Source organism: Rhinopithecus roxellana, chromosome 19 (genome assembly GCF_007565055.1).
Source record: "Rhinopithecus roxellana isolate Shanxi Qingling chromosome 19, ASM756505v1, whole genome shotgun sequence".
NCBI lineage: Eukaryota > Metazoa > Chordata > Mammalia > Primates > Cercopithecidae > Rhinopithecus > Rhinopithecus roxellana.
Genome location: NC_044567.1, coordinates 18704381 through 18729696, shown reverse-complemented (window position 1 = coordinate 18729696; position 25316 = coordinate 18704381). Strand labels below are relative to the sequence as shown.

The window sequence follows — 25316 nt, the reverse complement described above, 5'->3', positions numbered from 1 at the left end:
TTGCCACTAGAGCCCCCTGGGGATGCTGTGCTGGCCATCCCTGGCCCCTGGGCAGGTTCAGGTAGGCTGCACTGGGTCCTCACTGGGTGAAGTCTGAATGGCTGGTTTTGAGAGGCCCTTTCCCCTCATCCTTTCCCCACACGTGTCCTACTTGGTGCTTATACCCAAATATTCACTACTTTTTCTTTTTTTCACCCTTTTCTTGCCTTCCCTTTAAGAAATACTTTTCCAGGCTGGGTGCGGTGGCTCATGCCTGTAATCTCAGCACTTTGAGAGGCCAAGGCAGGCAGATCACTTGAATTCAGGAGTTTGAGACCAGACTGGCCAACATGGTGAAACCCCATCTCCATTAAAATATGAAAATTAGCTGGGCTTGGTTGTGCGTGCCTGTAATTCCAGCTACTTGATAGGATGAGGCAGGAGAATCGCTTGAACCCAGGAGTTATTATAACCATTAACTTTTCTTTTTTGTTGTTTTATTTTGTTTTTTGGTTTGGTTTTTTGGTTGTTTATTCCATTAACTTTTGTATGGGGAAAGGTGACCAAGACCCTGGCTCCCTGTTGACATCTGACCCAGAGTTCCAGAGTAGCTGGAAGCACCTCAGACATCTGGGTCAACAAAGGAGGACTTATGGCCTCCTGTCATCCTAGGAGGCTAAGGGGGTCCAAATTAGAAGGCAGATTCTGGCTCCCAGTTGCCAAGTGCTCTGTCTGTTCCATTCCCGGTTCCATTCTCACCAGGATGGTTGGTTTTTCTGCACTCTTCCCTTCTCCTGGCTTCCCCTCCCTCACAGTTCCTAGACTCTCTAGAGCTACCACAGGAAGGAGGGTCTGGGCAGCAGCCCTACCCACTCCGGACTTGGGTCTGGAGAAAAGTGAAGGTGGGGATCAGGCAGAGCAACAGCAGCAGCAGCAGAGCCCCTGGATGATGGTGGAAAAAACAAGGTGTGGACCCCATCCTTTCCCCTCCTCTCCATCCTGGCTTTGGAAGCTGGTGCCAAGAGAATTGGAGGGGTGTGGTTCATGGAATGTCAGCGATGTGGCCAAAACTTCTTTTCACACTCTCCTGTCATTATTTTTTCCATTTCTGTTCCCTCACAGCACTGGGCTCCTCACCCTTGCCTTCCCTGTTAACAGATGTGTGTGAAGCCAGCACCACAGACCAGGTGTGGTGTTTGTGCTGCACCGGGTATGGGAGTTCTGTGTTCCGTGTGCATGTTGTATGTGTGTGGTGAGTAGATTTTCTGTGTGTTCTGTGATATATACATGCGCAGAGTGTTGTACCTGAGGGCGTGAGGGGTGTCACTGGGATGAGGTTCCAATGAATGCAGCCTGCCCTGTTCTCTAGTGGAGTTAGGCCTTGGGAGAGGTCTGTGGGCGGAGAGAGGGGAAGCCTGGGCTCCACCAGAGCCGGAGGGACCTCGAAGCCCGGACGGTGGAGTGGAGATGGCGACGCCAGGACCTCCCTGGGTTCAGGTGATCCTCCCACCTCAGCCTCCCAAGTAGCTGGGACTACAAGTGCGCGCCACTAAGCTAACTAATTTTTGTATTTTTTGTAGAGATGGGGTTCGCTCGCTCGCCGGCGGGCAGAGGTGGGGCTGCGGCTGGGTTCCCAAGGGTCGGCGGGGCAGGGAGCGGGGCGGGAGTGTGCGGTTTAGAGAATGACCAGGGCGGGGCTAAGAATGGGGCTGGGGGCAAGGCTCGTTGTAACACTTAAGAATTGGGGCTACGATCTGGAGGCAGGGTTAAAATCTGGGGCTTGGACTGCAAGTTGGAACCACAGATGGGTGGTGAAAGCTGGGCCTGTAAGGTTAAGGTCTGAGATAAAGGGGAAATCCTAGGGTTACAGGGGGAACAAAGAGGGGCCTGCGAGGCGCCGGGAGGCCCCGGATGAAGAACGCGGCTGACGCTGAGACCCGGGCTGGGAAGACTACGCAGCCTGGAGCGGAGTGGGGGAGGCGGGCGGGGGCTGCGCCAGCATGAGGCGGGGTTAGGGGCTAGGCGGGGGCTAAGCCGAGACTGGAGTTCACGGCTGGGCCGAGGGCTCGGCCGGGCTGAGGCTCAGGGTTGGACTTCACGGAAGAGTCCTGTAGAGACGAAGACCTGGCCGGCGAGCTATGTGGGTCAGGACGACACTCACAATTGAAAGATGGACTAAGGAAAAGACCGAGCCCAAGGTCCGCTCGTGGGATGAGAGCCGGTGCTGCGGTAAGAGGGGCGGGGCAGGGGCTTAGCAGGGGCTGGGCAGGGGCTGGGCAGAGGGCGCGGCCCGGCTCGCAGACCCCGAGCGGCGCACGCGGGAGGCAGGCAAACCAACGAGGGAGGCGGGGCCCAGCGCTGGGCCGGGGCGGAGCTAGGGCCGGGGGCGGGCTCGCGTCGAGTCGCGGGCCAATGATTGAGGACTGGGGGCTTGAGGCCCTACTGGGTCGCCCGCAGGTTGGGCGGGAAGTCTGGCTTCAGTCAGAGCTGTAACTCTTTGGCTATCGGACTGGGTGGCACCGGGCGCAGGCCGCTGCCCTTGAAGCGCCGGCCTTCGCTGGAGCCCATGGACCAGCGCCCACCCGGACGCCTGGGCGGGAGCGGGCGGTTCCATCGACCCTGGGGGTGGACCAGGGAGACTGAGGGTTCCACGCGTGGCATCACAATTGCCTCCGCGGGGGCGAGGCCAGAGAGCCATTTCCAAGGAGACGCGGGCGCACTGGCCCTCCCTTGCTTCCTCCTCTTCCCTCCTTCCTTTCCTAGTTTCTTCCCTTCCTTCTCCTTCTCTCCCTTCCCGCCCTACTCTTTTCGGCTGCTCTGGTGCCCACCCCCAGTGCCTCGAGGGCGAGGAGAGCTCCTCGGCCCTGCAGGACAGGGAGGATTCTGTACAGATGAGCATAACCTGTGAGTCTGGAGTTAGGCCTCTGTGCGCCGATAACGCTTCACGGGGAAAGACGCCATAAGCCTCCCACTTTCTTTCACCCTATCACCCTCCTCATTCATTGTGTGTGTTGTCAGTCACTCCTGCTGCAGGACTTCTGGACTGCTGCAGGTCAGAGCTCTCCTGTCCTCTGGAACTAAAGAGCAGGTTGCTTTTCTCAGCTCTGAAGAGAGTTACTAAATTCGTCTCCCCCTTTGTCCCTCCTCCGCTCCTCTCCTTCACAAACAGAGCTGATGGGTGTCCGAGCTCTGGGGGATCTAGTCAGTGGAGAGTAAACAGGCTCTGACCCTGCATGTATGCTTTTTTTTTTTTTTTCTGAGACGGAGTCTCGCTCTGTTGCCCAGGCTGGAGTGCAGTGGCGAAATCTCGGCTCACTGCAAACTCCGCCTCCCGGGTTCAAGCAAGTCTCCTGCCTCAGCCTCCTGAGTAGCTGGGATTACAGGCGCGTGCCACCACACCCAGCTATTTTTTTTTTTTTTTTTTTTTTTTTGTATTTTTAGTAGAGACGGGGTTTCACCATGTTGGTCAGGCTGGTCTTGAACTCCTGATCTTGTGATCCGCCGACCTCGGCCTCCCAAAGTGCTGGGATTACAGGCGTGAGCCACCGCGCCCGGCCATGTGTGCCTCTTTCATGGTGGCTCCTGAAACAGCAAGGCAAAGGAGTTTTGGTTCCTCACCCTGGCTGAGGCCCCAGCAGCAAGACTTTAGGGTCCAGGGTGGATAAGGGAGGCTGTGGAGTCCGGATTGAATAAAACCAGAGGGTGAGGAATTGGCTGTGTTGGAGCTAAAAAGCAGGTGTAGTAGGAAGTGACTGTGCCTCAAAAAAAAAACCTGTCCTTCCCGCTGTCTCACTCTGCCACCCAGCCTGGAGTGCAGTAGCACGATATCGGCTCACTGCAACCTACACCTCTGGGGTTCAGGAAATTCTCCTGCCTCAGCCTCCAGAGCAGCTGGGACTACAGGTGCGCGCCACCACGCCTGGCCGATTTTTGGATTTTTAGTAGAGATGGGATTTCACAATGTTGGCCATGCTGGTCTCAAACTCCTGACCTCAAGTGATCCGCCCACCTCGGCCTCCCAAAGTTCTGGGATTACAGGCATGAACCACTGCACCCAGCCTGGTAGGAGAGATTTTGCCTATGGAGCTGAATGTGATTTATTATTTTATTTTTTAATTTTAATTTTAATTTTTTTTTTAGACAGAGTCTCGCTCTGTAGCCCAGGCTGGAGTGCAGTGCGCGATCTCGGCTCACTGCAAGCTCCGCCTCCTGGGTTCACACCATTCTCCTGCCTCAGCCTCGTGAGTAGCGGGTATTACAGGTGCCCACCACCACACTCGGCTAATTTTTTGTATTTTTAGTAGAGACGAGGTTTTTTTTTTTTTTTTTTTTTTTGGTTGAGACAGAGTCTCACTCTGTCACCCAGACTGGAGTGCAGTGGCTGGATCTCAGCTCAATGCAAGCTCCGCCTCCCGGGTTTATGCCATTCTCCTGCCTCAGCCTCCCAAGTAGCTGGGACTACAGGCGCCCGCCACCTCGCCCGGCTAGTTTTTTGTATTTTTTTCGTAGAGACGGGGTTTCACTGTGTTAGCCAGGATGGTCTCCATCTCCTGACCTCGTGATCCACCTGCCTCAACCTCCCAAAGTTCTGGGATTATAGGTGTGAGCCACCGCGCCCAGCTATTTTGTAAGACAGAGTCTCTGTCTCCCAGGCTGGAGTGCTGTGGTGCTCTCAGCTCACTGCAACCTCTGCCTCGCCAGCTCACTCAAGCAGAATGTGGTTTTAAGGTTTGGTTGTGGAGTTTCACATACAGAATGGCCTTTGTTTACAGGGGTGTGTCCCCAGCCAACAGTAAGTAGATAGGGCTGAAAGAGCATAGGCTATGGAATCAGGAAGACCTGGGTTTGAATCCTACTTCTGCCATCTATTAACATGTATCTTTGGACAACTTACTTATCCTCTCTAAGTCTCTGTTCTCATCCATAGAATGGGGCTGTGGTGGGGATTTAGAATCAAAGGCATATATTTTAGTTGAGACAGGGTCTTACCCTGTTGCCCAGGCCACAGTGCAATGGTGCGATCACGGCTCACTGCGGCCTTGACCTCCCTGGACTCAGGTGATCCTCCCACCTCAGTCTCCTGAGTAGCTGGGACTACAGGTGTGCACCACTAAGCCAGCTAATTTTTGTATTTTTTGTAGAGATGGGGTTTTGCCATGTTGCCCAGGCTGGTCTCGAACTCCTGGGCTTGTGATCTTCTCGCCTCAGACTCCCAAAATGATGGGATTACAGATTTATGTCATTTCATTGGTGGATGTTGAAAACATGGAAGTTGATGAAATTATCCAGGACATGCTTTTGTAGAGTCTTCTGAGGAGGTGACCAAGTCTGGTAATCACCAATTTAAGGTGTACAGCAAAACAAGAGGAGATAACAAAGGAGACAGGGAAGAACTAAATAGCTGGTTAGAGAAGGAAGAGAAAGATGAGGTCTGCCATGGAAGTCCAAGGAACAGTTTGCAGAAGAAGGAGATTCATTGGTCAACCGGGTCAAGTGAGGCTGGGCGCAGTGGCTCACGCCTGTAATCCTAACACTTTGGGAGGCCAAGGAGGGCAGACCATGAGGTCAGGAGTTCGAGACCAGCCTGTCCAACATGGTGAAACACCGTCTCTACTAAAAACACAAAAATTAGCCAGGTGTGGTGGCACGCACCTGTAATCCCAGCTACTCAGGAGGCTGAGGCAGGAGAATTGCTTGAACCTGGGAGGCGGAGGGTGCAGTGAGCCAAGATCGCACCACTGCACTCCAGCCTGGGCGACAGAGCGAGACTCCATCTCAAAACAAAACAAACAAAAACAAGAAACAAAACAAAACAAAAAACAAAAAACAGGGTCAAGTGAGATAAGAAGCCCACTGGGTTTGGCTACTGGGAAACTGCTGGTGGCCTTTGCCAAAGCTATTCAGATTGGGGGGCGGATGGCTGCCATGTTGCAGATGGCTGGAAGAGAAGAAAGGTGGAGACACTGAGCTCACTGAAGGTAGGGACTTGGCCTCTTTTCTAGTGCTGAGTGAAGCCACCCAACATATGTCCTCTAAATGAATGAGTGAATCAATTTGGATTGAAAGGGGTATATGCAATGGTAGGAGAAACAGGATTGACAGAGTGTTTTGTTTTATGATGTTTATAGCCTGTAAGGGGGGAAAAAAGAAGCCAGTAAAGAAGGAGAAGGTGTCAATTCTGGCTGGGACCTAAAATCTAGATGCTTTGGGCATGAGAAAGGAGGGACACCCCTTTCCCAGGCAAGCAAAGTTGATGAGGGTTGGAGTGTCCACAGATAATGGCAGTGAAATTATCTGCTGAGAGAACCAGTGGTTGCAGGAGTTTCCAGGAAGTGCTTAAAGTCATTCATTCACTCTTTTGTTCATTTAACAAATTTTGAGTATTTGCTGTGCTGTGGAAAACAAGAGGAGGAGCTGATCAGAGACTTGTAGGAGGATGACCAAGTGCCACTGAAGGCTTGCTGAAGACGCCAAGCAATCAGTTTCCCTTCCTTAAGCAGACCTGAAGTCCAGTGCCTCAAGGGACAAAGCTAGTTGTGGGAAGGAAAGGCAAAGGGGCAGACTCTATCTTGTGGCTGCTGATGGGGAGCTGCCACCCCAGTTGGAGGTCTGCTCAGGGTCATCCTCTGTCCAGGCTCCACACACCCTGGGACAGTTTCTGGAGCTGTCCCTCCTTGCCTAGACCCTGGCTGGCTCCTATTCATCACTCTAACTCTAGTGATGCCCCTTCTAAGAAGTCTTCCATAGTCCCCTGTCCTCCTTTCCAGTCCTGGTAGGTGGCCCTTGTCCTGTGCTACCATTTCCCTGTCAGCATCTGTATCACACTACTGTCATGAACCTCCTGTGTCCCTCTTCCCTCCCCCTCACCCCTCCAACCCCACAACCCCTCAAGAGCAGGGACTGTTGTTTTATCTCTGCATCTCCAGGGGCCTGACATGTGGAACTTCTCGGGGTATGTTTGGTGAATAAATGGCACAGGGAGGGGGCTGCTGCCGCCACTACCACTCTGTGTTCTCTCAGATGTAAACAGGTTACCCAGCTGGGAGAGAGGACATCTGCTGGCTGGTGTGGCGTCCAGCACTGATGTGTCTACCTTCTCTGAAGGTGGGTCCAGGAGACCTTTGACCCAGGGGGGTCCCCATCACCCCTCACCTGGGAAAGCTGATACCTGGTGGAAGCTTGATCCTGAGGCAGGGAGGGAGGGAAGTGTTTGGTCCTGAAGCTGCCCCATCCTCAACCCATCCCCTACAGATGCCAGAGGGGACCCCTTTCTCAAGGCCACAATCACCCCATTCATTTGTATAGAACTGTATGGCACATAAGTATCTTTGACATATGTGAATTGAGTACGCCCAACAACCCTGCAAAATAGGTATGACCACCATCCCATTTTGTGGATAAGGAAACTAAAGGCTCAGAGAAGTAAAGGAATTTGCCCTAGGCCACCCACCTAGTAAGTGAGAGACCCATGACTTGGGCTCAGGCCTGACTACAAGTTCAGGGCGATTTGCCACTATGCTGCCCTTTGTCCCAGCTCAGCAGTGCTGAGGAAGACCAAGGTGGTGGTGAAGTTTCAGGGTCCTGCCACACACCAATGCCTTCCTCATCTTCCCGGGGTATAAAGGATACAAGAGGGGAGGAGAAAGACACAGATCACCCATGGGTCAGCAGTGTAGTGAGGACCCAGGACTTCACAGCCTTGTGTGGGAAAGGGAAGGAGGGAGAAATGTGGGTAAGCCTCAGGCCAAGCTGCTGCACTGTGAGGCCACTTGGACTCACACCACAGCCTGGGCTCATTGCTGGCTGGTGACCAGTATGAGGTCTCACCCTAGTTCCTCTCCTCGTGGGCACTGGCAAAGGCACAGTCCTCATGGCCTTTTTTTTTTTTTTTGAGACGGAGTCTTGCTCTGTCACCCGGGCTGGAGTGCAGTGGCCGGATCTCAGCTCACCGCAAGCTCCGCCTCCTGGGTTTATGCCATTCTCCTGCCTCAGCCTCCTAAGTAGCTGGGACTACAGGCGCCCGCCACCTCGCCCGGCTAGTTTTTTGTATTTTTTAGTGGAGACAGGGTTTCACTGTGTTAGCCAGGATGGTCTCGATCTCCTGACCTTGTGATCTGCCTGTCTCGGCCTCCCAAAGTGCTGGGATTACAGGCTTGAGCCACCGCGCCCGGCCCTTTCATGGCCTGTTTGAGGGTAAGCCAGCCACAGCACCCCAGGCCAGTGTCAGCTCCCTCCCTCCCCTAGGGGTGCGGGGGAATCCGAGGTAAGGTCCCTTGTCCTCTGCCTGGTGAGTGAGATTCTGGGCTGTGAGAGGCGCAGAGTTGCCTCATGGGCTTACCTTTGAGAGGGGACAGCCAGTGGTAGATCAGGGCCTTAGGCAGGGTCAGAGGTGAGGCAGTGGTGGTAGACTGGGGAAATTCTCCTGTCTTCAGGACTGGCATTGAGCTGAGTGCCAGAGGTGGAGAAGTGCCTTTCTCCAGGTCTTTCCCCTAACCCCAAATTCTCACCCCAGCAGCTTCTTCCTGTGCCCTGGGAAAGGGGATGTGGTCTCTGTGCTGCCTAAAAGGGTGCCTAGGCTGGGGGTGGGTCATTCAAAAGCCTGGCACTCTAGGCAGTGGGGAGAGTGTGGGAAGGTGCTGTGTGAAGAACAGGGAAAGGATCAAGAAGCGGGCATGGGAAGGGAGGGGAGTGAGAAAGGTGTCAGGCGGGAGGAGAAAAGGGGCTTGAAGGAGAAGGGAGGAGGGGAAGAGGGGAGGGAAGGATGAGACAGAAGCTAAGGAGCATGATGCGGGCCTTAGATCCTGGCCAGGCTGTGAGAGATCAGAGCGGGCCAGGGCAGGTGTAGGAACTGAGGATGCTGCGGCTCTGCTGCTCCTGGGGCTCCGGGGTGCCATGGCAGGAGGGCCTTCTCCTACCAGGTGCCTTGTGGAGCAGGGCCACCACTCATTGTGGGTAGCTGGGTGAAGAAGGGCAGGCAGGAGCCAGTGGAAGCCTCCCACTGGAGGGAGAGGACAGAAGTAACGGAATCACAGGACTGCAGGGGGCTTGGTGAGGGTCTCCTGTGTATCAGACATGGAACCAGACATTTTGCTGGGACCTGGGGTTACTCTGGGACCAAGTTACTACTACTGAAGCAGAAACACTTCTTGGGGTGGGGACAGCTGGTGGTGGTAGGTGAATTTGGTGAGGTTTTAGCTTGAGCTGTGGGAAGACCCAGAGGTCTGCGGCTGCTGCTGATGACCCAGACCCCTGCCCCCTCAGGTGACTGCAAGGAGCCTGACAAGTGCTGCTGGAAACACAAGCAGTGCACTGGGCACATCATCTACCCCTTCGCCTCTGACTGTGTCTGCCACAGCCTGCACCTACGCTCTGTCAACCACTGCAACTGTAATTCTAGGTGAGGGCCCGCCCCCTTGGGGGCCCCATGGCAGAGCAGGTCCCAACTTTCATTGTGGTGTCCCCTTCAACCTTTGGTTTGCCTCTTCAGCTTTGAATTGGTGCTGCCAGCCCAGTCCCAGCTCTGCACACGTTGCTCTGCTCTAAGATAAATGGGGAGGTCTGTTGGCGGCCTGGGACAGGCCCAGCAGAAGCCCACTGTCCCTCAGGTTTCTGGCTTTGGGTCCCTGGGGGAGTGATGGGAGCCGGGCTGAGAGTCCCATGTGTGGCAGGCTGAAGGACTGCTCAGAGGACAGCAGCAGCTCCCGGGGTGCGGGCCCAACCTGCTCCCATGTCATCGAGTCCCCTTGCTTTGAGCTCACACCGGAGGAGCAGCATGTGGAGCGATTCTGGTATGGCTGGTGAGTGAGCCCCGGTGGGCTGATAGGGAAGGGGCCTCTTCAGGGCACTGCCCGCCCCCACTCTGTCAAACTTCCCTCATCATCCCTCCTCCCAGGTGCAAAAGCTACAGACCTGTCTCTGTGGCGGTGATCCACCATCCCCTCCACCATGAGTGTGGGGCAGATGATCTAAATGAAGAAGAGGAAGAGGAGGAGCAGGAAAGCAAGCCCCCCATCCCAACGCAGGTGGGGCCTGCCACCGCCTCCCCTGACCTAGGCACCAGCATGGCCACTGGTACCCCTGACTCCGCAGCGCCCATCACCATCTGGCGCTCTGAGAGCCCCACAGGGAAGGGTCAGGGCAGCAAGGTGATCAAGAAGGTAAAGAAGAAAAAGGAAAAAGAGAAAGACAAGGAGGAGGAGATGGATGAGAAGGCAAAGCTGAAAAAAAAAGCCAAGAAAGGCCAGTTGACTAAGAAGAAAAGCCCGGTTAAATTGGAGCCTTCCCCGCCAGACGCGAGCCGATCATTAAGCCCAAGACAGCTGGCCAGGATGTCCGAGTCCAGCCCAGAAAGCAGGGAAGAGCTGGAGAGCGAGGACAGTTACAATGGCCGGGGGCAGGAGGAACTGTCCAGCGAGGATATTCTGGAATCATCATCGCCCAGGAAGAGAGAGAACACAGTTCAGGCCAAAAAGACAGGGGCAAAGCCCTCACAAGCCAGGAAGGTAAACAAGAAAAAATCTCCAGGATTAAACCCCAACCTCAGTTGAGGCCAGGGTGGTCAGGGTACAGAATAAATGCCATTGAGCCTGTGGCTGGCCCTCTGCTGCTGTTCTCTCCCTCCAACCTGGCTGTTTCTTGCGGGGCAAGGGGTGGGCTCAGGGCTGCGGGGGTTTCTCAAAGGCAATCCAGCTTTCACAAAGGAAGCCCATGGGAAGGCAGGTGGGAGGGAAAGGAAGGGGCACAGCCCTATTTCCTCCTACCTCCTAGGACAAGGTGAAAGAGTACATCTGGGTGGGAAGGAGGACTTCCCCTCTCTCCTGGGAGAGACTCTCGGTCTATGTGAAACCCACTTCTGGGAGAGGCAGTACTGTCTGCAGTGATACCCCCAATAAATGGAACTTTTTAACCCACTCTGTGCCACTGTGCCTGGCCTTTCCCTCCTCTAAGTGGCTCTGCAGAAGGTGCTCGAGGTACCACCAGAGATTGACCTTCCCAGCTGGTGGTCCAGCTCCTCCCTTGTAGCCCTTTTGTGCTGAAGGGAGCTGACTTTTGAGTTCCTGGCAGAGCTGGCCCCTTCCCCCAGCTCTTGATGAAGAAAAGCAAGGGGAGTGTGCCACATCCGGGCAGCAGTGGCCTTTTCTGACTTCTCTGCTGAGCCCCAAGCAGAGGAAAGGGAGCCAGAGGCCCCACTCTCCCAGCACTGACTCACAGAGCTATGAGATGAAGCCTTTGTGCAGAAACAGGGATGGCAGGTTCAGAACAAAAAATGTAGTGGGGCAGGGACAAAAGGCCAGGGCCAGTGTGTTGGAGGGGAGCAGGTGAGTGGGGCCCTATCCTGGGGCAGGAACACCTTACTGCTGAGAGTTTGCCAGAGACCAAGGCCCAGCTGGGAAAAGGCGGGAGATGAACAGCAGAGGCTCAAGTTGAGAAACCCAGATGTACTTGTGGCCTTTCTCGAGTATGCCAGAGAAGACCAGCAGGCGTGGGGGATGGGGCAGCTGTGCTGTGGGTGAGCGAGTGTAATAATACCGGGTAACATTTGCGAGGTACCAAGCATTGGGCCAAGGAGCTTGCACATGCTGCCTTGGTCCTCACAGCAGCTGATGAGGCAGGTATCACTATCTCCATGTTACAGGTAAGAAAGCCAGTTGAAAGCCAGCAGGAGCTGGCACAGGGTCACCGGGCTGGTAAGCAGAGCAGGGATATGCCCCAGGCAGTCTGATGCAGAAGCTGCCTAGTCTATGAATCTTTGCCTCTGATGGAAGTCAGGGGGGTCCCTGGAGCTCCAAACACTGCTTTGAAAGCCACCCCTCAAAGAGCTGGAGAGTTGGAGAGAGAGGCTTTGGCAAGGGCTCAATAGAAACACTGTTTATTCAAATGACAGGCAGGAAGCGGTGGCAGCAGCAGTGGGGAAAGGGCAGTCAGGCAGGGACTGGGCAGGTTAGTGCTGCTTCCCTGTGTCCCCTGCAATCCTGCTTGGACAGCCACCCGGCTGTTGGCATCAGGGTCAGAAATACTTTCCCTCCTCTCCCTCCTGCCCCAAACTGAATAAATAGCATCCCTCTCCCCACAAGAGCCAGGGGAGACTCATGTGCTGAGTTTTGTGTCCCAGTCACAGCCCAGCGTCTGGTGAGGGCAGAAGTTCAAAATGGCTTGTAGGGAGTAGAATCAAAACTGTTCTACTCATTCTCACCCTCCTCTTCCTCCTCCCTGCCACACTCCCCTCCCAGCCTGGTCCCAGGCCAGGTGGTCGGTGAGGGTCTGGAGTGGGAGAATTGTTGCCTAGCACACACTGAGCTCAAGTTCACAAGGCCATCCAGCCTGTCACCCATCCAGGTTGACCACCAAAGAGAACGTCACTTCACGCCACTTTATGGACAGAAAAGGAGGGGCAGGGAGGGAGGCAGTGGGAGGCCAGGCCTTTCCCAGCCTCAGAGGTAACCAGAGTCCGAGGAGCAGGCCCCCTACCGATCCATCTCATCCAGGAGTGGGGTGGCATCGCCAGCAATGGACATGGGGGTGCTTTCGATCATGGGACTGGGGGAAGGCCGAGGTGTCAGCCGCTGCTTCTGTTTCCGCCGTTCTGCCTCCTTTTCCTGCAGCCACTGCTCTGCCATTTTCCCCCAGTCAATGGCTGCATGGCTGTTGGACCTGGGAAGGGAAGAAAAATTGAGATTGGGACTTTGCTAAAAGGAAGTCTTCCCACCAATCACTGTACCCTTGCAGAAAGGAACCTCATACCTACGGGCAGCAGCCCCTCTGCTGGGGTGAGGCAGATACAGCAGCAGCTGGCTGCCACACTGCCCTCTTCTGTCTTCACCCAGAAACTAAGTGTTCCTGGCATATCACGTGATCAGGGCCCTCAGAGGATCCAGAGCACCTGCCTACGCTAAGCCTCTCGGCCTCTTGACAACACCTGCCCCTACCACTGACCTGCACTGTGCCACCATACAGATACTTACTTTGGCTGCTGCTGCCGTTGCCGGGAGCTGGAGGAGGGCTGGGGCTGGGCCTGGGCCGACTGCGGGGTGGTGCTGGCCTGGAGCTGGTGGTACTGAGGGGTGGTGATGGGCTGGCTTGGGGTCGTGTAGGAGTAGCTAGGGGTCATTAGTGGTGTGGCCACTGGCTGCTGGGCTGGCGTTGGGAATACCTGGAGAGGCATGAAGAGTTAAATAGGGATGGGTGTGGGGCTTGTTTGGCCTTGCTGTGAATTCTGGGTAAGCGCAAGGGTGGGCTCAGCAAAGCTTTCCAGATGATTCTCCACTGAGCGTGTGCTTCTGACCAGCAGTGGGAAGTCTGCAGGTCGGCACCGAGCACACGGTGCCCACTGATCCTGACCACGTCAAGTTTCTAGTGGCTTGTGGGTTCCAAAGATTCCAAAGGCCCATGGAAACGTTATGCCCTCTCTTACTCTCTTCCCCTTCAAATGGGCCTGAGGACAAGGAATATCTGTTGGAGACAGTTACCAAGGCTGTGGCAGCCCCATCTGTGCATGTGAAGCCCCTTGTGGGCCATGTGAGAGGCCAGTCTATGGGCCCCACCCTGCACAGGCAGCCTCCTCCCCAAGTCACATACGTGATAAGCACTGCTGCCGCCTCCACTGCCGCCATAGCCATACTGGCTGGAGGCCCACTGGGCTGGGGTGGCATTAGGGTTCTGTCCTTGGCCTGTCACTGCAGCAATGGCACTGAACATCTGTGAAGTCATGTTCTGAGGCAGGGCATTCACCGCCCGTGTCAGATCTGTAAGCACACAGAGGCGGGGAGGGGCATGTTAGAGGTGAAAGTCCCTTTAGCTCCACCATGCCCACCTCCAGTCCCAGGCTCAAGCGCCTCACCTGCAAGGTTGATGTTGGCCGGGGTAGCATTGATAGAGGCAGGGGTCCGGGTTCTGCTGCTGCTGCTAGGGGTGATGCCTGCAGGAAGTGGTTACTTAGTTACATCCCTCCAGAAACCTATTTTTGGTTTCCCAATTCAGGGGGTGGAGGGGGCACTGAAGTAGGTGGAGGGAGGAAGGGAAGCTGCATAGGCACAGTGGATGGATAAACTTCCTGATGCTGGGAGGCTGCAGGAGGAGTAAGACAGCTGCAGTGACAGCCTACTTCTCACCTGGTCCCCTAGGCTGGGACTACTCTTGAGTCAGGTCCTAGGTGTTCCTCCAGCCAGGCCCCTGAAGTCAGGAAGAGCAGAACTCACCTGGTACAGGATCCTGGTAGTGATCCTTAAACCATCTAAAGAGTCCATTCACGGTTGGGAAGATCTGGCCCCGGTACCGGAATCCCTCTGGAGTCACCGTTACATATTCTATCCTGGGATTTTAGAAGGAAACATGCGTCAGAAACCACTTGGGACTCACCATGAGAGAGCAACCAGAACAGATGCCCACCATGTGAAGTAGCCATTCTGGGTGCTAGGGGAAAGGAGAGATGACAGAGCCAGTCCCCAGGCCTGTGAAGGGAGGTGAGCAGCACATGGCAGAATACCAGTCAAGGCCAAGGAGTCGGTGGCCCCGTGTGCAGCATACAGGCTGCCGGAGGAAGGCTTGCTGGAGGCTGTGCTACCATACTGGGCTGCAGTATGAAGGCAAGATACCGCCGGTGAAGTGAGACCAAGGTCCCATACTGCCAGGGTTGGAAGGGACCTCCCAGAGCAGCAAATTGCAACTCCCCCAAAACAGGCATCTTTCTGCAGTGGCTGTGGAAGGTGGTAGTCTGCCCTTGTTCAACACTTCTGAGAGTAGCAGATAGTAGTTAAGAGGGGCTCTAGGTTAGTTCCAGTGCTAGTTTCAGCTCTGCCATTCACCGCATATGACACATTGCACCAAGTTACTAAACTTGAATCTCTGCTTCATTTGTCCAACGAGGACCAAAGCACTTAAACCTATGGGGTGGGCGTGAGGATAAATGAGAATGCACAGAGCACGTTCCACAATGCCTATAGCTGGGTTGTGCTCAATAAAGGCCAGCTATCAATGGCAACCAGATAATGCTACATAGTACACAGTTCTCATTTCTATTAGGCTGACACCTACCTCCTATCTCTTCTATTAATTCTGCCACACAAGGAGAGTCAGCTCCTTTCTCCAGAAGCAATCATGCTGCACCTGGTCCTGGTTAGAGGCCCTCCCCCCTCAACCCCCACCCCGCTCAGTTTGCTCAACTGTTCCTCATAGGACACAGTTTCTAGCCCCACTTAGCCCTGGCTGCTGGCCTCTGGAAGCACACCGGTGAGTCAACAGGCTTCTCAAGAAATGAGCACAATATTCCAGATACGCCCAAGATGGCACACGGTCCAGAGTCTAGGGCTTCCTGTCATCTGGCCACTGAGCGCCTACTAATGCAGCCTGAGCTGTGCATCAGGTGCAGCCAGTACAGGGATAAAAGCAGAAGTGCACAGGGCCCTGGCCAAAGGCAAATGGAAGGATGGGGGCAGGGCTTAGGCAGAGAAGGTGAGTGTGATTACCAGTCTGTATCACAGACATAAAGAGGCAGGTCTAAGGAAACTGGACTTTGTCCTCTAGGTTCAGAGTAAGTGCTAGAGGGATTCAGATTCCTCTAGCATGGGATTCCTCAGGAAGGCCAGCCTATCAGTCACACAGAAGGGGGCAGAGCAGGAGACAGAGCAGAACAGGAGACAGGCTCTCCTGACCACCGTTTCAGTGCAGGTGGAGTGAGCACATTACAGCAACAGTGAGCCACTGTGTGCAAGCCCTGGTGAGGGTGAGGCAGGCGGTGGACAGGAGAGACCAGTGTACTGGCCCCCAGTTTCTGCAATCAGGTGAAGAGTGTCTGGTGACTCCTGTCACTCTGTGGGAGGGAGAGGAGGTGAACGGAACTCCTTTCTCACGGTGTTAAAGAAAGCGCCCTTCTTATGTGAATCCTTGCCTTTTTGCCTCTAAATCATCACCTTCTTTTCCCACCTCCAACCTCCACCTCTGTTCTAAACAGATGAGAGGAGAAAGGCAGTCCAGCAGAGCCAGAGAGGGCACTGCGCCGGGCCTCTCCCTCCCTTCTAACTTGCCTATGAACCCCAGTGGCAGCACCTTCTCAGCACTAGTGCTCACCTGGGTTTACCCCGGGGTTGGTATCCCAGTAGGAACTTGCCGGGCAGTTCCTTGCAGGCACAGATGAAATAAGGGATGAAGGTGGGCTTCTCCTTCTTAGTTTTGATGAGCAGCTCCTCTAATTTCTGGGGGTAGAATGAGGGGGAGAGGTTGGGATAGCAGCATGCTTGGTACATAATGTCTGGTGCACACATGATGTACACTTCCTTTACCGCTTGAGTGTCGCCTACACTGAAGGGAAAAGCGTACATCCTTAAATGACTGTAAAGTGTCATCCCTCAGAGAGACCTGGGCTCACCTTGCGGTCCCCACCACTGCAGTCCTGATAATACTTGTGGTTTAGAAGGTCCCGGGCGAAGGATGCCATGGGCTGGACATAGCGAGCAACAATCTCATCCAAATCTTCAAATTCCTGTGGGAAGAAGGTAAAGGCCTCATGTGTCATATCCAGAGCTGAGACTCTTGGCCCTTCATCAAATCCATCCAGAAGAGAAACCATGGCAGGGGATGGGCTTCTCAGTCCTGCTGAAGCCTCACTCCATAGCAAAGTCCCCTCAATTTATCCATCTGTGTCATGTCCAGACGTATTAGCTCACAGGGCATAAAGTCCTTTAAATCCTGGCTTTGATTCTCCCCTAGTGCTTGGGAACAAGAGGAAAATTCACCAGATTTCTCTTCACTGAAAACAGAAAAGAGAAACTTGATATATGTGTGTGCATACACATGTGTATTTTCTTCTCTTCCTCCACCAGCTCCCTCTAGGTAGACTACTTTAACGTTTGGAGGACAGGGAATGAGGGGACAAAATAAACAAAATTGGTATCAAATGACTCATTCTGCAAACCACCTCCCATTTTGTTGCTCTGCAGAGCTAAAATACCTATGACCCGAGTTACTAATGTCAGGTGAAGGTGCCCTGAACGGCGCCTTTCTGAAAGCAGGAGTGGGATGGGAGGAGGGCAGGTACTGGCTCTCACCTCACTGTTGATCCACAGAGTGGCTCCCAGGCTGAAGGCATTTTCCTTGCCCTCCTCCCGCACATCCACGTGTTGGTAGATGCCATCACTGACTTTCCAGGTCACTGTCAGGTGGTTCTCACCCTTGCTGCTTGGTCGGATAATCACATCACCCTGGTCCATGGTCTCCATCATCTTTTCTGCTTGCTTGAAATTGATATTATGGAAGGATGGGTGTGCGATCACTCTCTTGATATATGCTGAAGAGAGCAGAAAAGTAGTACAGACTGGATGATGAAGCTAGGAGCTGGCAGCAACAGGACAAACCAGGCCTTCACTTCTTATTTATTTATTGAGTTGGGGTGCTGTCACCTGGGCTGGAGTGCCAGTGGCACAATCATGGCTCACTGTAGCCTCGAACTCCTGGGCTCAAGCGATCCTCCTGTCTCAGCCTCTAAAATAGCTGGGAATGCTGGTGCACATCACCATGGCTGGCTAATTTTTTTTTTTTTTTTTTTTTTTGAGACAGTGTCTCACTCCGTCACCCATGTTGTAATGCAGTGGTGCAATTTCGGCTTACTGCAATTCTCCCTCCTGGGTTCAAGCAATTCTCCTGCCTCAGTAGCTGGGATTACAGGGGCCCACCCCACGCCTGGCTTGTTTTTGTATTTTTAGTAGAGAGAGGGTTTCACCATTTTGGCCAGGCTTGTCTTCAACTCCTGACCTCAAGCGACCCGCCTGCCTCAGCCTCCCAAAGTGCTGGGGTTACAGGCGTGAACCACCATGCCTGGCCTTTTTTTTTTTTTTGGGACAGTCTCACTCTGTCACCCAAGCTGTAGTGCAGTGGTGCAATTTCAGCTCACTGTAACTTCTCCCTCCTGGGTTCAAACAATTATCCTGCCTCAGTCACCTGGCTAGTTTTTATATTTTTGGCAGAGATGGGGGTTTCACCATTTTGGCCAGGTTGGTCTTGAACTCCTGACCTCAAGTGATCTGCCTGCCTCAGCCTCCAAAGTGCTGGGATTATAGGCATGAGCCACTGCACCCAGCTCCTGGCTAATTTTCTTTTTTTTTTTTGAGACAAGAGTCTTGCTCTGTCGCCCAGGCTGGAGTGCAGTGGCTGGATCTCGGCTCACTGCAAGCTCTGCCTCCCGGGTTTACGACATTCTCCTGCCTCAGCCTCCTGAGTAGCTGGGATTACAGGCGCCCACCACCTCACCTGGCTAGTTTTTTTTTTTTTTTTTTTTGTATTTTTTAGTGGAGATAGGGTTTCACCGTGTTAGCCAGGATGGTCTCAATCTCCTGACCTCGTCATCCACCCGTCTCAGCCTCCCAAAGTGCTGGGATTACAGGCTTGAGCCACCGTGCCCGGCCTCCTGGCTAATTTTTAAAATATTTTTGTAGAGATGGGCTCTTACTAAGTTACCCATGCTGGTCTTAAACTCCTGGGCTCAAGTGCTCCTCCTGCCTTGGCCTCCCAAAGTGCAGGGCTACAGCCATGAGCCACCCTGTTTTGAGCTTAATTTCTGACCCACTATTGGATTGTGAGACTCCTTCACCTTCTCTGGGCCTGGATTAGCTGATATGAAGGACGCGTTAACCTGGGCTCCTAGGACACTGAAAGAATGAGGCCTTAAGAGTCACAAGGCAAATGTGACCCAAAAGACTCTGGCTTCCAGCCCTACCTATGACTTTTTCATGACATCTCCAGGCCTCAGCACCTCAAAGCTGAGTACCCACTTCCACTTGAGACTGACACATGTGCATCCTGTGGCCTGAATCTTGCACTGGGAGAACTGCCAAGATTCAGGGTGCACAGAGATGGTAGGAGGCACACTCACTGGTCCGCTGCTGCTTCCGCTTCATGTCCTCCTCCTGCTTGTGGTCTGCAGCTTTCAGCATCAAAGTCATAGTAGGTGTCCTTGGGCAGCTTCCACTCATTGTTCCTGTCCATGAGGTCTGAAGTGCGGCAGGTCAGGTCTGCACTGAACTTCTCAATGTCAATCTTCATGATGCGGCAGTGAACAGTCATTCCCACCTAGATCCACAGAACATTTGAGCTGGAAGGGACAAAGATGATCTAGCCCGATGCCCTATTTCACACACGAGAAAACCAAAGTCCAGGCAGAAAGGTGTAAAGTGTAAAGTGACTTGCCCAAAGCCAGCCAGTTGCTGAATGGCAAACTGGGAGTTTGGCGTGGAATCCCTGCATTGATGCCTCCACTCTGGGCAGGAAAACCAGCTGGAGCCTGTTGGATCTACTCTGTCCCTGACACTCTTCTCTTCTCCAATGAAGTCGCCTAGTTACTGCTCCCAAAGTGCCATCAAAGGTTGACTCCCCTAAGCCCCCAACTTTTTTTGAGACAGTCTCACTCATCTCCCAGGCTAGAGTGCAGTGGCGTGATCTTGGCTCACTGCAACCTCCACACAGGGTTCAAGCGGTGCTCCTGTCTTAGCCTCCCAAGTAGCTGGGATTACAGGCGCGTGCCACCACACCCGGCTAATTTTTGTATTTTCTGTAGAGACGAGGTTTCACCATGTTGGCCAGGCTGGTCTCGAACTCCTGACTTCAAGTGATGATCCACCCACCTTGGCCTCCCGAAGTGCTGGGATTATAGGTGTGAGCTGCCGCGCATGGCCTGACTTCCCTTTTTGAAGGGAAAGCAAAATAATAGCTGTTTTCTGTAGCTTACCCTTGACATGAGCCCTTCTAAGTAGTAGCAAAAGTCAGTCACTCTGCATCACTCTCCTCCTTGTGAAAAATCTCCCCAGCTTCATTTGTTAGAACTATCTCTCCCCAGCCCTCTTAAGTCATAGTTCTCAGGGGTTCACAACACTCAGAACCAGTGAATTTGGCAGAGCTGGTATCAGCTATGTCACTAACTGGGTGATTCTGAAAAACGATGAATTTCTCTGACAAAAAACAGTATTTCCATTTCCATCGGCATGTGAGATTAGAGACAACATATGTCGATGTCAGTGCTGGTATCTAGTGGGTGCATAATATATGGCCGGAAAATAACAGAACAGTAAGGAAGCCTGGAGATTTCCTCCCCATCCACAGACACCATCTCAAGGTTCCTTCTGCTATCTGGTTCTGCCTAGAGGATCCAGAGGCTCCCTGTGCACAGGGGCTGTGCCATGCATTATTTTCCATCCTCTACAGCACTGCTGCCTGGTCTTGGGAGAACAGGCAGAGCCTTTCTGTTTCACAGCATGTAATGCTGGGCCCTGCCCTCTGGACTGAACTGCAGCTTCCCACACAGGAAGAGAGAGCCCTCTCCTAAAGGACTGGGAACTTGCTGAAATTTCACAAAGGCAGTGAACAAAAGCTGCTACTCATTCAAATGCTTCTCACCCTAGCTTCTTTCAACTAGTTATAAATCTTCCCTGAAATGCTTCCCACCAGCAGCCACTGGGAACAGAGCCTAACTTCTGGTGGGGAGAGCCCAAAGTTAAAGACAACCTGATCTGGGCAGCTGAAAATTACACTACGACCTTAGGACAGTCAGCCCTCTACCTTCACTCGTTCTTCTGGCCGCTTTACCACTTTGTCACTGAGGAATTTGGTGGGGATGAAGCCGGTGACACCATTGTCTAGCCGTGTTTTGACACCGATGGCCTGGCCTGGGCACGAACCGCTGTCAAAGTGGTTCCACACCTAAAGAGGGCATGAGGAGAGGAGTCTGATTATCAAGATTCTAGAGATCACTTATTCAGAAAAGAACTCCCAGAGATGTTGTAATTTCTTTTACCACTGACGCCTTGCAGCATCATCTGAAAATACAATGATGACTTAGTCATCTGCCAAGACAGAATTTGAACATCTACAAAGTCCCTTGTCTCACAGCTGACGCTTGGCACCACTGGCCATCAGATGAATCTTTTTTTTTTTTTTTTTTGAGACGGAGTCTCGCTCTGTCGCCCAGGCTGGAGTGCAGTGGCCAGATCTCAGCTCACTGCAAGCTCCACCTCCCGGGTTCACGCTATTCTCCTGCCTCAGCCTCCAGAGTAGCTAGGACTACAGGTGCCCACCACCTCGCCCGGCTAGTTTTTTTGTATTTTTCAGTAGAGACGGGGTTTCACCGTGTTAGCCAGGATGGTCTCGATCTCCTGACCTCGTGATCCGCCCGTCTCGGCCTCCCAAAGTGCTGGGATCATCAGATGAATCTTTTTCTTTTTCTTTGAGATGGAGTCTTGCTCTGTTGCCCAGGCTGGAGTGCAGTGGCACAATCTTGGCTCACTCTAACCTCCGCCTCCCGGGTTCAAGCCGATTCTCGTGCCTCAGCCTCCTGAGCAGCTGGGATTACAGGCGTGCACCACCACACCGGGTGGATTTTTATATTTTTAGTAGAGACAGGGTTTCACCATGTTGGCCAGGCTGGTCTCGAACTCCTGACCTCAGGTGATCTGCCCACCTAAGCCTCTGAAAGTGCTGGGATTACAGGTGTGAGCCACCACGCCTAGCCATCTTTTTCTTTTTCTTGAGACAGGATCATTCTGCCCAGGCTTAAGTGCAGTGGTGCAATCAGGGTTCACTGCGGCCTCAATCTCCCAGGCTTAAGTGATCCTTCCACCTTGGCCTCTCGAGTAGCTGGGACTATAAGCGCATGCCCCCAAGTCTGGGTAATACCTTTTTTTTTTTTTTTTGAGACAGAGTCTTGCTCTGTTGCCCAGGCTGGAGTGCAGTGGCGCAATCTTGGCTCACTGCAAGCTCCGACTCCCAGGTTAACACCATTCTCCTGCCTCGGCCTCCGAAGTAGCTGGGACTACAGGCACCTGCCACCACACCTGGCTAATTTTTTGTATTTTTTAATAGAGAAGGGGTTTCACCGTGTTAGCCAGGATGGTCTCGATCTCCTGACCTCGTGATCCGCCTGCCTCAGCCTCCCAAAGTGCTGGGATTACAGGCATGAGCCACCGCGCCCAGCTGCCCCTTCCTTTTTAAAAAAAGGAGATGGGGTCTTGCTATGTTGCCCAGGCTGGCCTCAAAATCCTGGGCTCAAGTAATCCTCCCAAATCAGCCTCCGATGTAGCTGGCACAGGTGTGAACCACTATATGTACGTGCCACCATGCCTGGCTGCCATTTTGTTTTGACCCAGTGACTGTAATAAGTTTCCATGTCAGTCTTTTTTTTTTCCCTTTTCTGAGATGAAGTCTCATTCTGTCGCCCAGGCTGTAGTACAGTGGTATGATCTTGGCTCACTGCAACCTCCACCTCCTCGGTTCAAGTGATTCTCCTGTCTCAGCCTCCTGAGTAGCTGGGATTACAGGCCTGTGCCACCACAACTGGCTAATTTTTGTATTTTTAGTAGAGATGGGGTTTCACCATCTTGGCCAGGCTGGTCTCGAACCCCTGACCTCAGATGAACCGCCCACCTTAGCCTCCCAAAGTGCTAGGATTATAGGCGTGAGCCACTGTGACCAGCTATGTCAGCCTTCTCAGAAGGGACTTCATGCTAAACCTGTATGTTTCCTATCTGTCTTCCTTCCTTGTGTACTTGTTTGGTAAGAGCATGATCTAGAACGCCCTCATTTCTGATTCCCTTCTAGGCACCGAGATCATTCAACCAAGAAAATCCACTGAGCAAGATAACGCCGCAGCACACACCTCGCTTAGTTCAGGGAAATTGTCCTGCTGACAGAATGGGCACTGCCACAGCCCTGTCTCATCATTGCGGATCGCCTGGTCATAGCTCTCACCCTGGGGACGCCTGTGGGCGATGCCAGTGACATTGCAGATGATGAGCTTTCCTGCAAGAAGGAAAGAGGATGGGGAACAGGCTCAGAGAATGTGGAGAGAACTTATATCCACCAGCCTTTAAGTGACAGAATATCTGACTTCCTTCCCATCCTTGAAGAGGGAACTCTTCCTGAACTTTATTTTTTTGAGACGAAGTCTCGCTCTGTTGCCTAGGCTGGAGTACAATAGCGCCATCTCAGCTCACTGTAACCTCTGCCTCCCAGGTTCAAGGAATCCTCCTGCCTCAGCCTCCAGAGTAGCTGGGATTACAGGTGCCCACCACCACGCCCAGCTAATTTTTGTATTTTGAGTAGATATGGGGGTTTCCTCATGTTGCCCAGGCTGGTCTCGAACTCCTGGCCTCAAGCAGTCTGCCTGCCTTGGCCTCCCAAAGTGCTGGGATTACAGGCATGAGCCACTGGGCCTGGCTGTTCCCCTGATTTGATGATAGAGAAAATAAACCTGTAAGAAAACTAACTGCATGAAGATTCCACAGCACATTGGAAGCACATCTGACCTTAAATTCAGTTTTGATTTCCAGTCCAGGACTCTTCAGTCTTTTAAAATGCTCTCCTGGTCTTCCCCATGTACAACACAAACCTGCCTCAATCTGCTGGAACTGCTGCTTGGTTTGAATGTACATGGTAAACACACCCCCTGCTCCCAATAAAAAAACGACCCCAGAATTTACCAATGTAGAAGGTCTCTGGTGTTTCTTTGGTTAACATATTGAAGATCTCCTCCGTGTTGGGAGAGCGGTAGGCTGTCCGGAGGTCCTTGTATCGACAACTCAACTCTGCCCGGATGTCATAGAGTGTGATGTGTTTGTCACCATAGCCCTGGGGAAGAAGCCCACCAAGAAGAGCCTTGCAGCTGCCCCCCAACCTGAGCCTCAGGGAGTCCCGTGGAAGGGGCGGGCCTCTCCAGATGGGAGTACGTTTCTGTCAGGGCTTCTTCTCTTCTCTCCATCAACATTTACTAAAGGTGGTTTTCAAACTTAGCCATGAAACACTGTCCTGTAATCAAAATGCTTCACGGAACCCCCAATGAGTCCACAGATATACGCAAAGCTGTGCTGTTAGAAAGGAGGAAAGGGGGCCTAGATGGAAACTGTAGTACTGACATCCTCCCAACTCCCTCCTGCCCCTTGTAATTATGGTGGCAATCTCAGAATCCCCTGGCTCCTTAACAAGCAGACCAAAAACTTCCTTGAGGAATCCGGTAGAGCAGGGCAGGGAGATGAGAGGATCAAGTCTGCCATACTAACAGTATCAAGCTTTCTCTGCACACTCACTACCCAAGTCTCCTAGCAACCTGGCCACTTGGGATGGGTTTTCCTGCTGGGCCTTCCATGCTGTTCCTTACCTGCCTCTCCAGCTCTTCTGCAAAGGCATCAAGGTCCAGGTCTTTGAGTCGCTCTGGGTTTTCCAATATTTCTTCAAGGGCTCCTGCAGGATTGGCATCCTCGGCTGATTCATCGTATTCCAGGGCATCCACTGCCATCTTCCTAGCCCACTCATAAGTCTCAGGGTGGACGCGGGAACCATCAAGGACTTCAATATATGAGTCAGTGCTGGAGGAAAGGCAGAAGAGGAATAGGATATAGAACAAGAAGCTTCTAGTAACAACCCAAATGTCCACCAATGGGGAACTGGTTAAATAAATTAGGGCACCTCCATACAATGGAATACTATACAGCCATTAACAAGAATGAGGTAGATCTATGTGTGCTGACATGGAAAGATGGCCACAATATATTGATACGTGAAAAATGCACTGCAAAAACACTATGAACCATATGATCCCATTTTTGTAGTAAATGGGTAGTTAGTAAATGCATAGCAAAAATAAAATTTAGAAAAACTGTAGTATACATAAAATTGTTATGGTAGTTATCTCTGGGGGGTGGGATTATGGGGGACTTCCACTTTCTGCATAATATTTCTACATGTTGAATTTTATATGATGAAGTTATATGAGTCTTATAATAAGATAAATCAAGAAAGGGGAAAAAAAACCTTCGAAAATTTGCTGATAGCTATTTTCCCCCATAAAGCCTTCCCAGGCTGGTCTTGCCCGTGCACTCACATGGACCTATGTTATTCGTGGAGTGTTACAGCAAAGCTGAGTGGAAAATGAAGTTTTAGAACTTGAAGCCTATTTCCCCACTGATTTCCATTACTGAATGAGGAGCTATGTGCCCGTGGAAAAGATCCTCCAAAGACTGAGTTGATAACTTCTGGAGAGGAAGAGGTCAATAGTGAAGTCCAAAGTCCAAGTGAATAGAACTTTCTCTTAATAACATCATCTCAGAACATACCAAATCTCTCTCCCCCTTCCTTATCTCTTCATACCCCCAAACTCCTTTCTCATTGCCCCTGCTATTCCCACCCTTATCTGGCCACAACAAACCATAATAAAAAAAAAGCAAGTTTGTGTTCACTGAACAAAATCTTGTGTTTTCCATGCTTAATTTATAAGCTAAGCTGGTTCTTTTTATGTTTCTCTCACATGAAAAATGTTTCACATAATTGAACCGATCTTTTCCATAGGTCAGGGGCTCTTGACTGAATAA

General features: G+C 52.5%; 2 protein-coding genes across 10 annotated transcripts in view; one reads left to right on the top strand and one right to left on the bottom strand.

Annotated features, from left to right (window-relative positions):
- The first annotated feature begins 1888 nt into the window (after positions 1 to 1888).
- Positions 1889 to 10889, top strand: PROCA1 (protein interacting with cyclin A1). 9 transcript variants are annotated; one of them, XM_030924013.1, is made up of 6 exons: positions 2118 to 2197; positions 6992 to 7083; positions 7539 to 7541; positions 9241 to 9376; positions 9648 to 9776; positions 9872 to 10526. In XM_030924013.1, the coding sequence occupies exons 1-6, from the start codon at positions 2118 to 2120 to the stop codon at positions 10524 to 10526; spliced, it is 1095 nt and encodes a 364-aa protein (XP_030779873.1). The 9 variants fall into 9 exon arrangements, 8 of the variants coding, with proteins under 8 accessions (XP_030779871.1, XP_030779876.1, XP_010370641.1 ...); XR_004055144.1 differs by lacking the exons at positions 6992 to 7083; positions 7539 to 7541 and adding an exon at positions 5914 to 5957 and having other exon boundaries at positions 1889 to 2208; positions 9872 to 10889; XM_030924011.1 differs by lacking the exon at positions 7539 to 7541 and having other exon boundaries at positions 1889 to 2208; positions 7000 to 7083; positions 9872 to 10889.
- A 943-nt stretch (positions 10890 to 11832) lies between these two features.
- Positions 11833 to 25316, bottom strand: part of SUPT6H (SPT6 homolog, histone chaperone and transcription elongation factor) — a 41879-nt gene continuing 28395 nt past the window's right edge. The window contains 14 exon segments of the mRNA XM_010372334.2: positions 11833 to 12630; positions 12942 to 13129; positions 13555 to 13721; positions 13817 to 13894; positions 14175 to 14287; positions 16042 to 16166; positions 16340 to 16453; positions 17019 to 17257; positions 18839 to 18890; positions 18892 to 19035; positions 20518 to 20658; positions 22610 to 22752; positions 23433 to 23580; positions 24107 to 24314. Coding sequence (XP_010370636.1) covers positions 12444 to 12630; positions 12942 to 13129; positions 13555 to 13721; positions 13817 to 13894; positions 14175 to 14287; positions 16042 to 16166; positions 16340 to 16453; positions 17019 to 17257; positions 18839 to 18890; positions 18892 to 19035; positions 20518 to 20658; positions 22610 to 22752; positions 23433 to 23580; positions 24107 to 24314 — 2047 coding nt within the window. The 3' untranslated portion in view covers positions 11833 to 12443.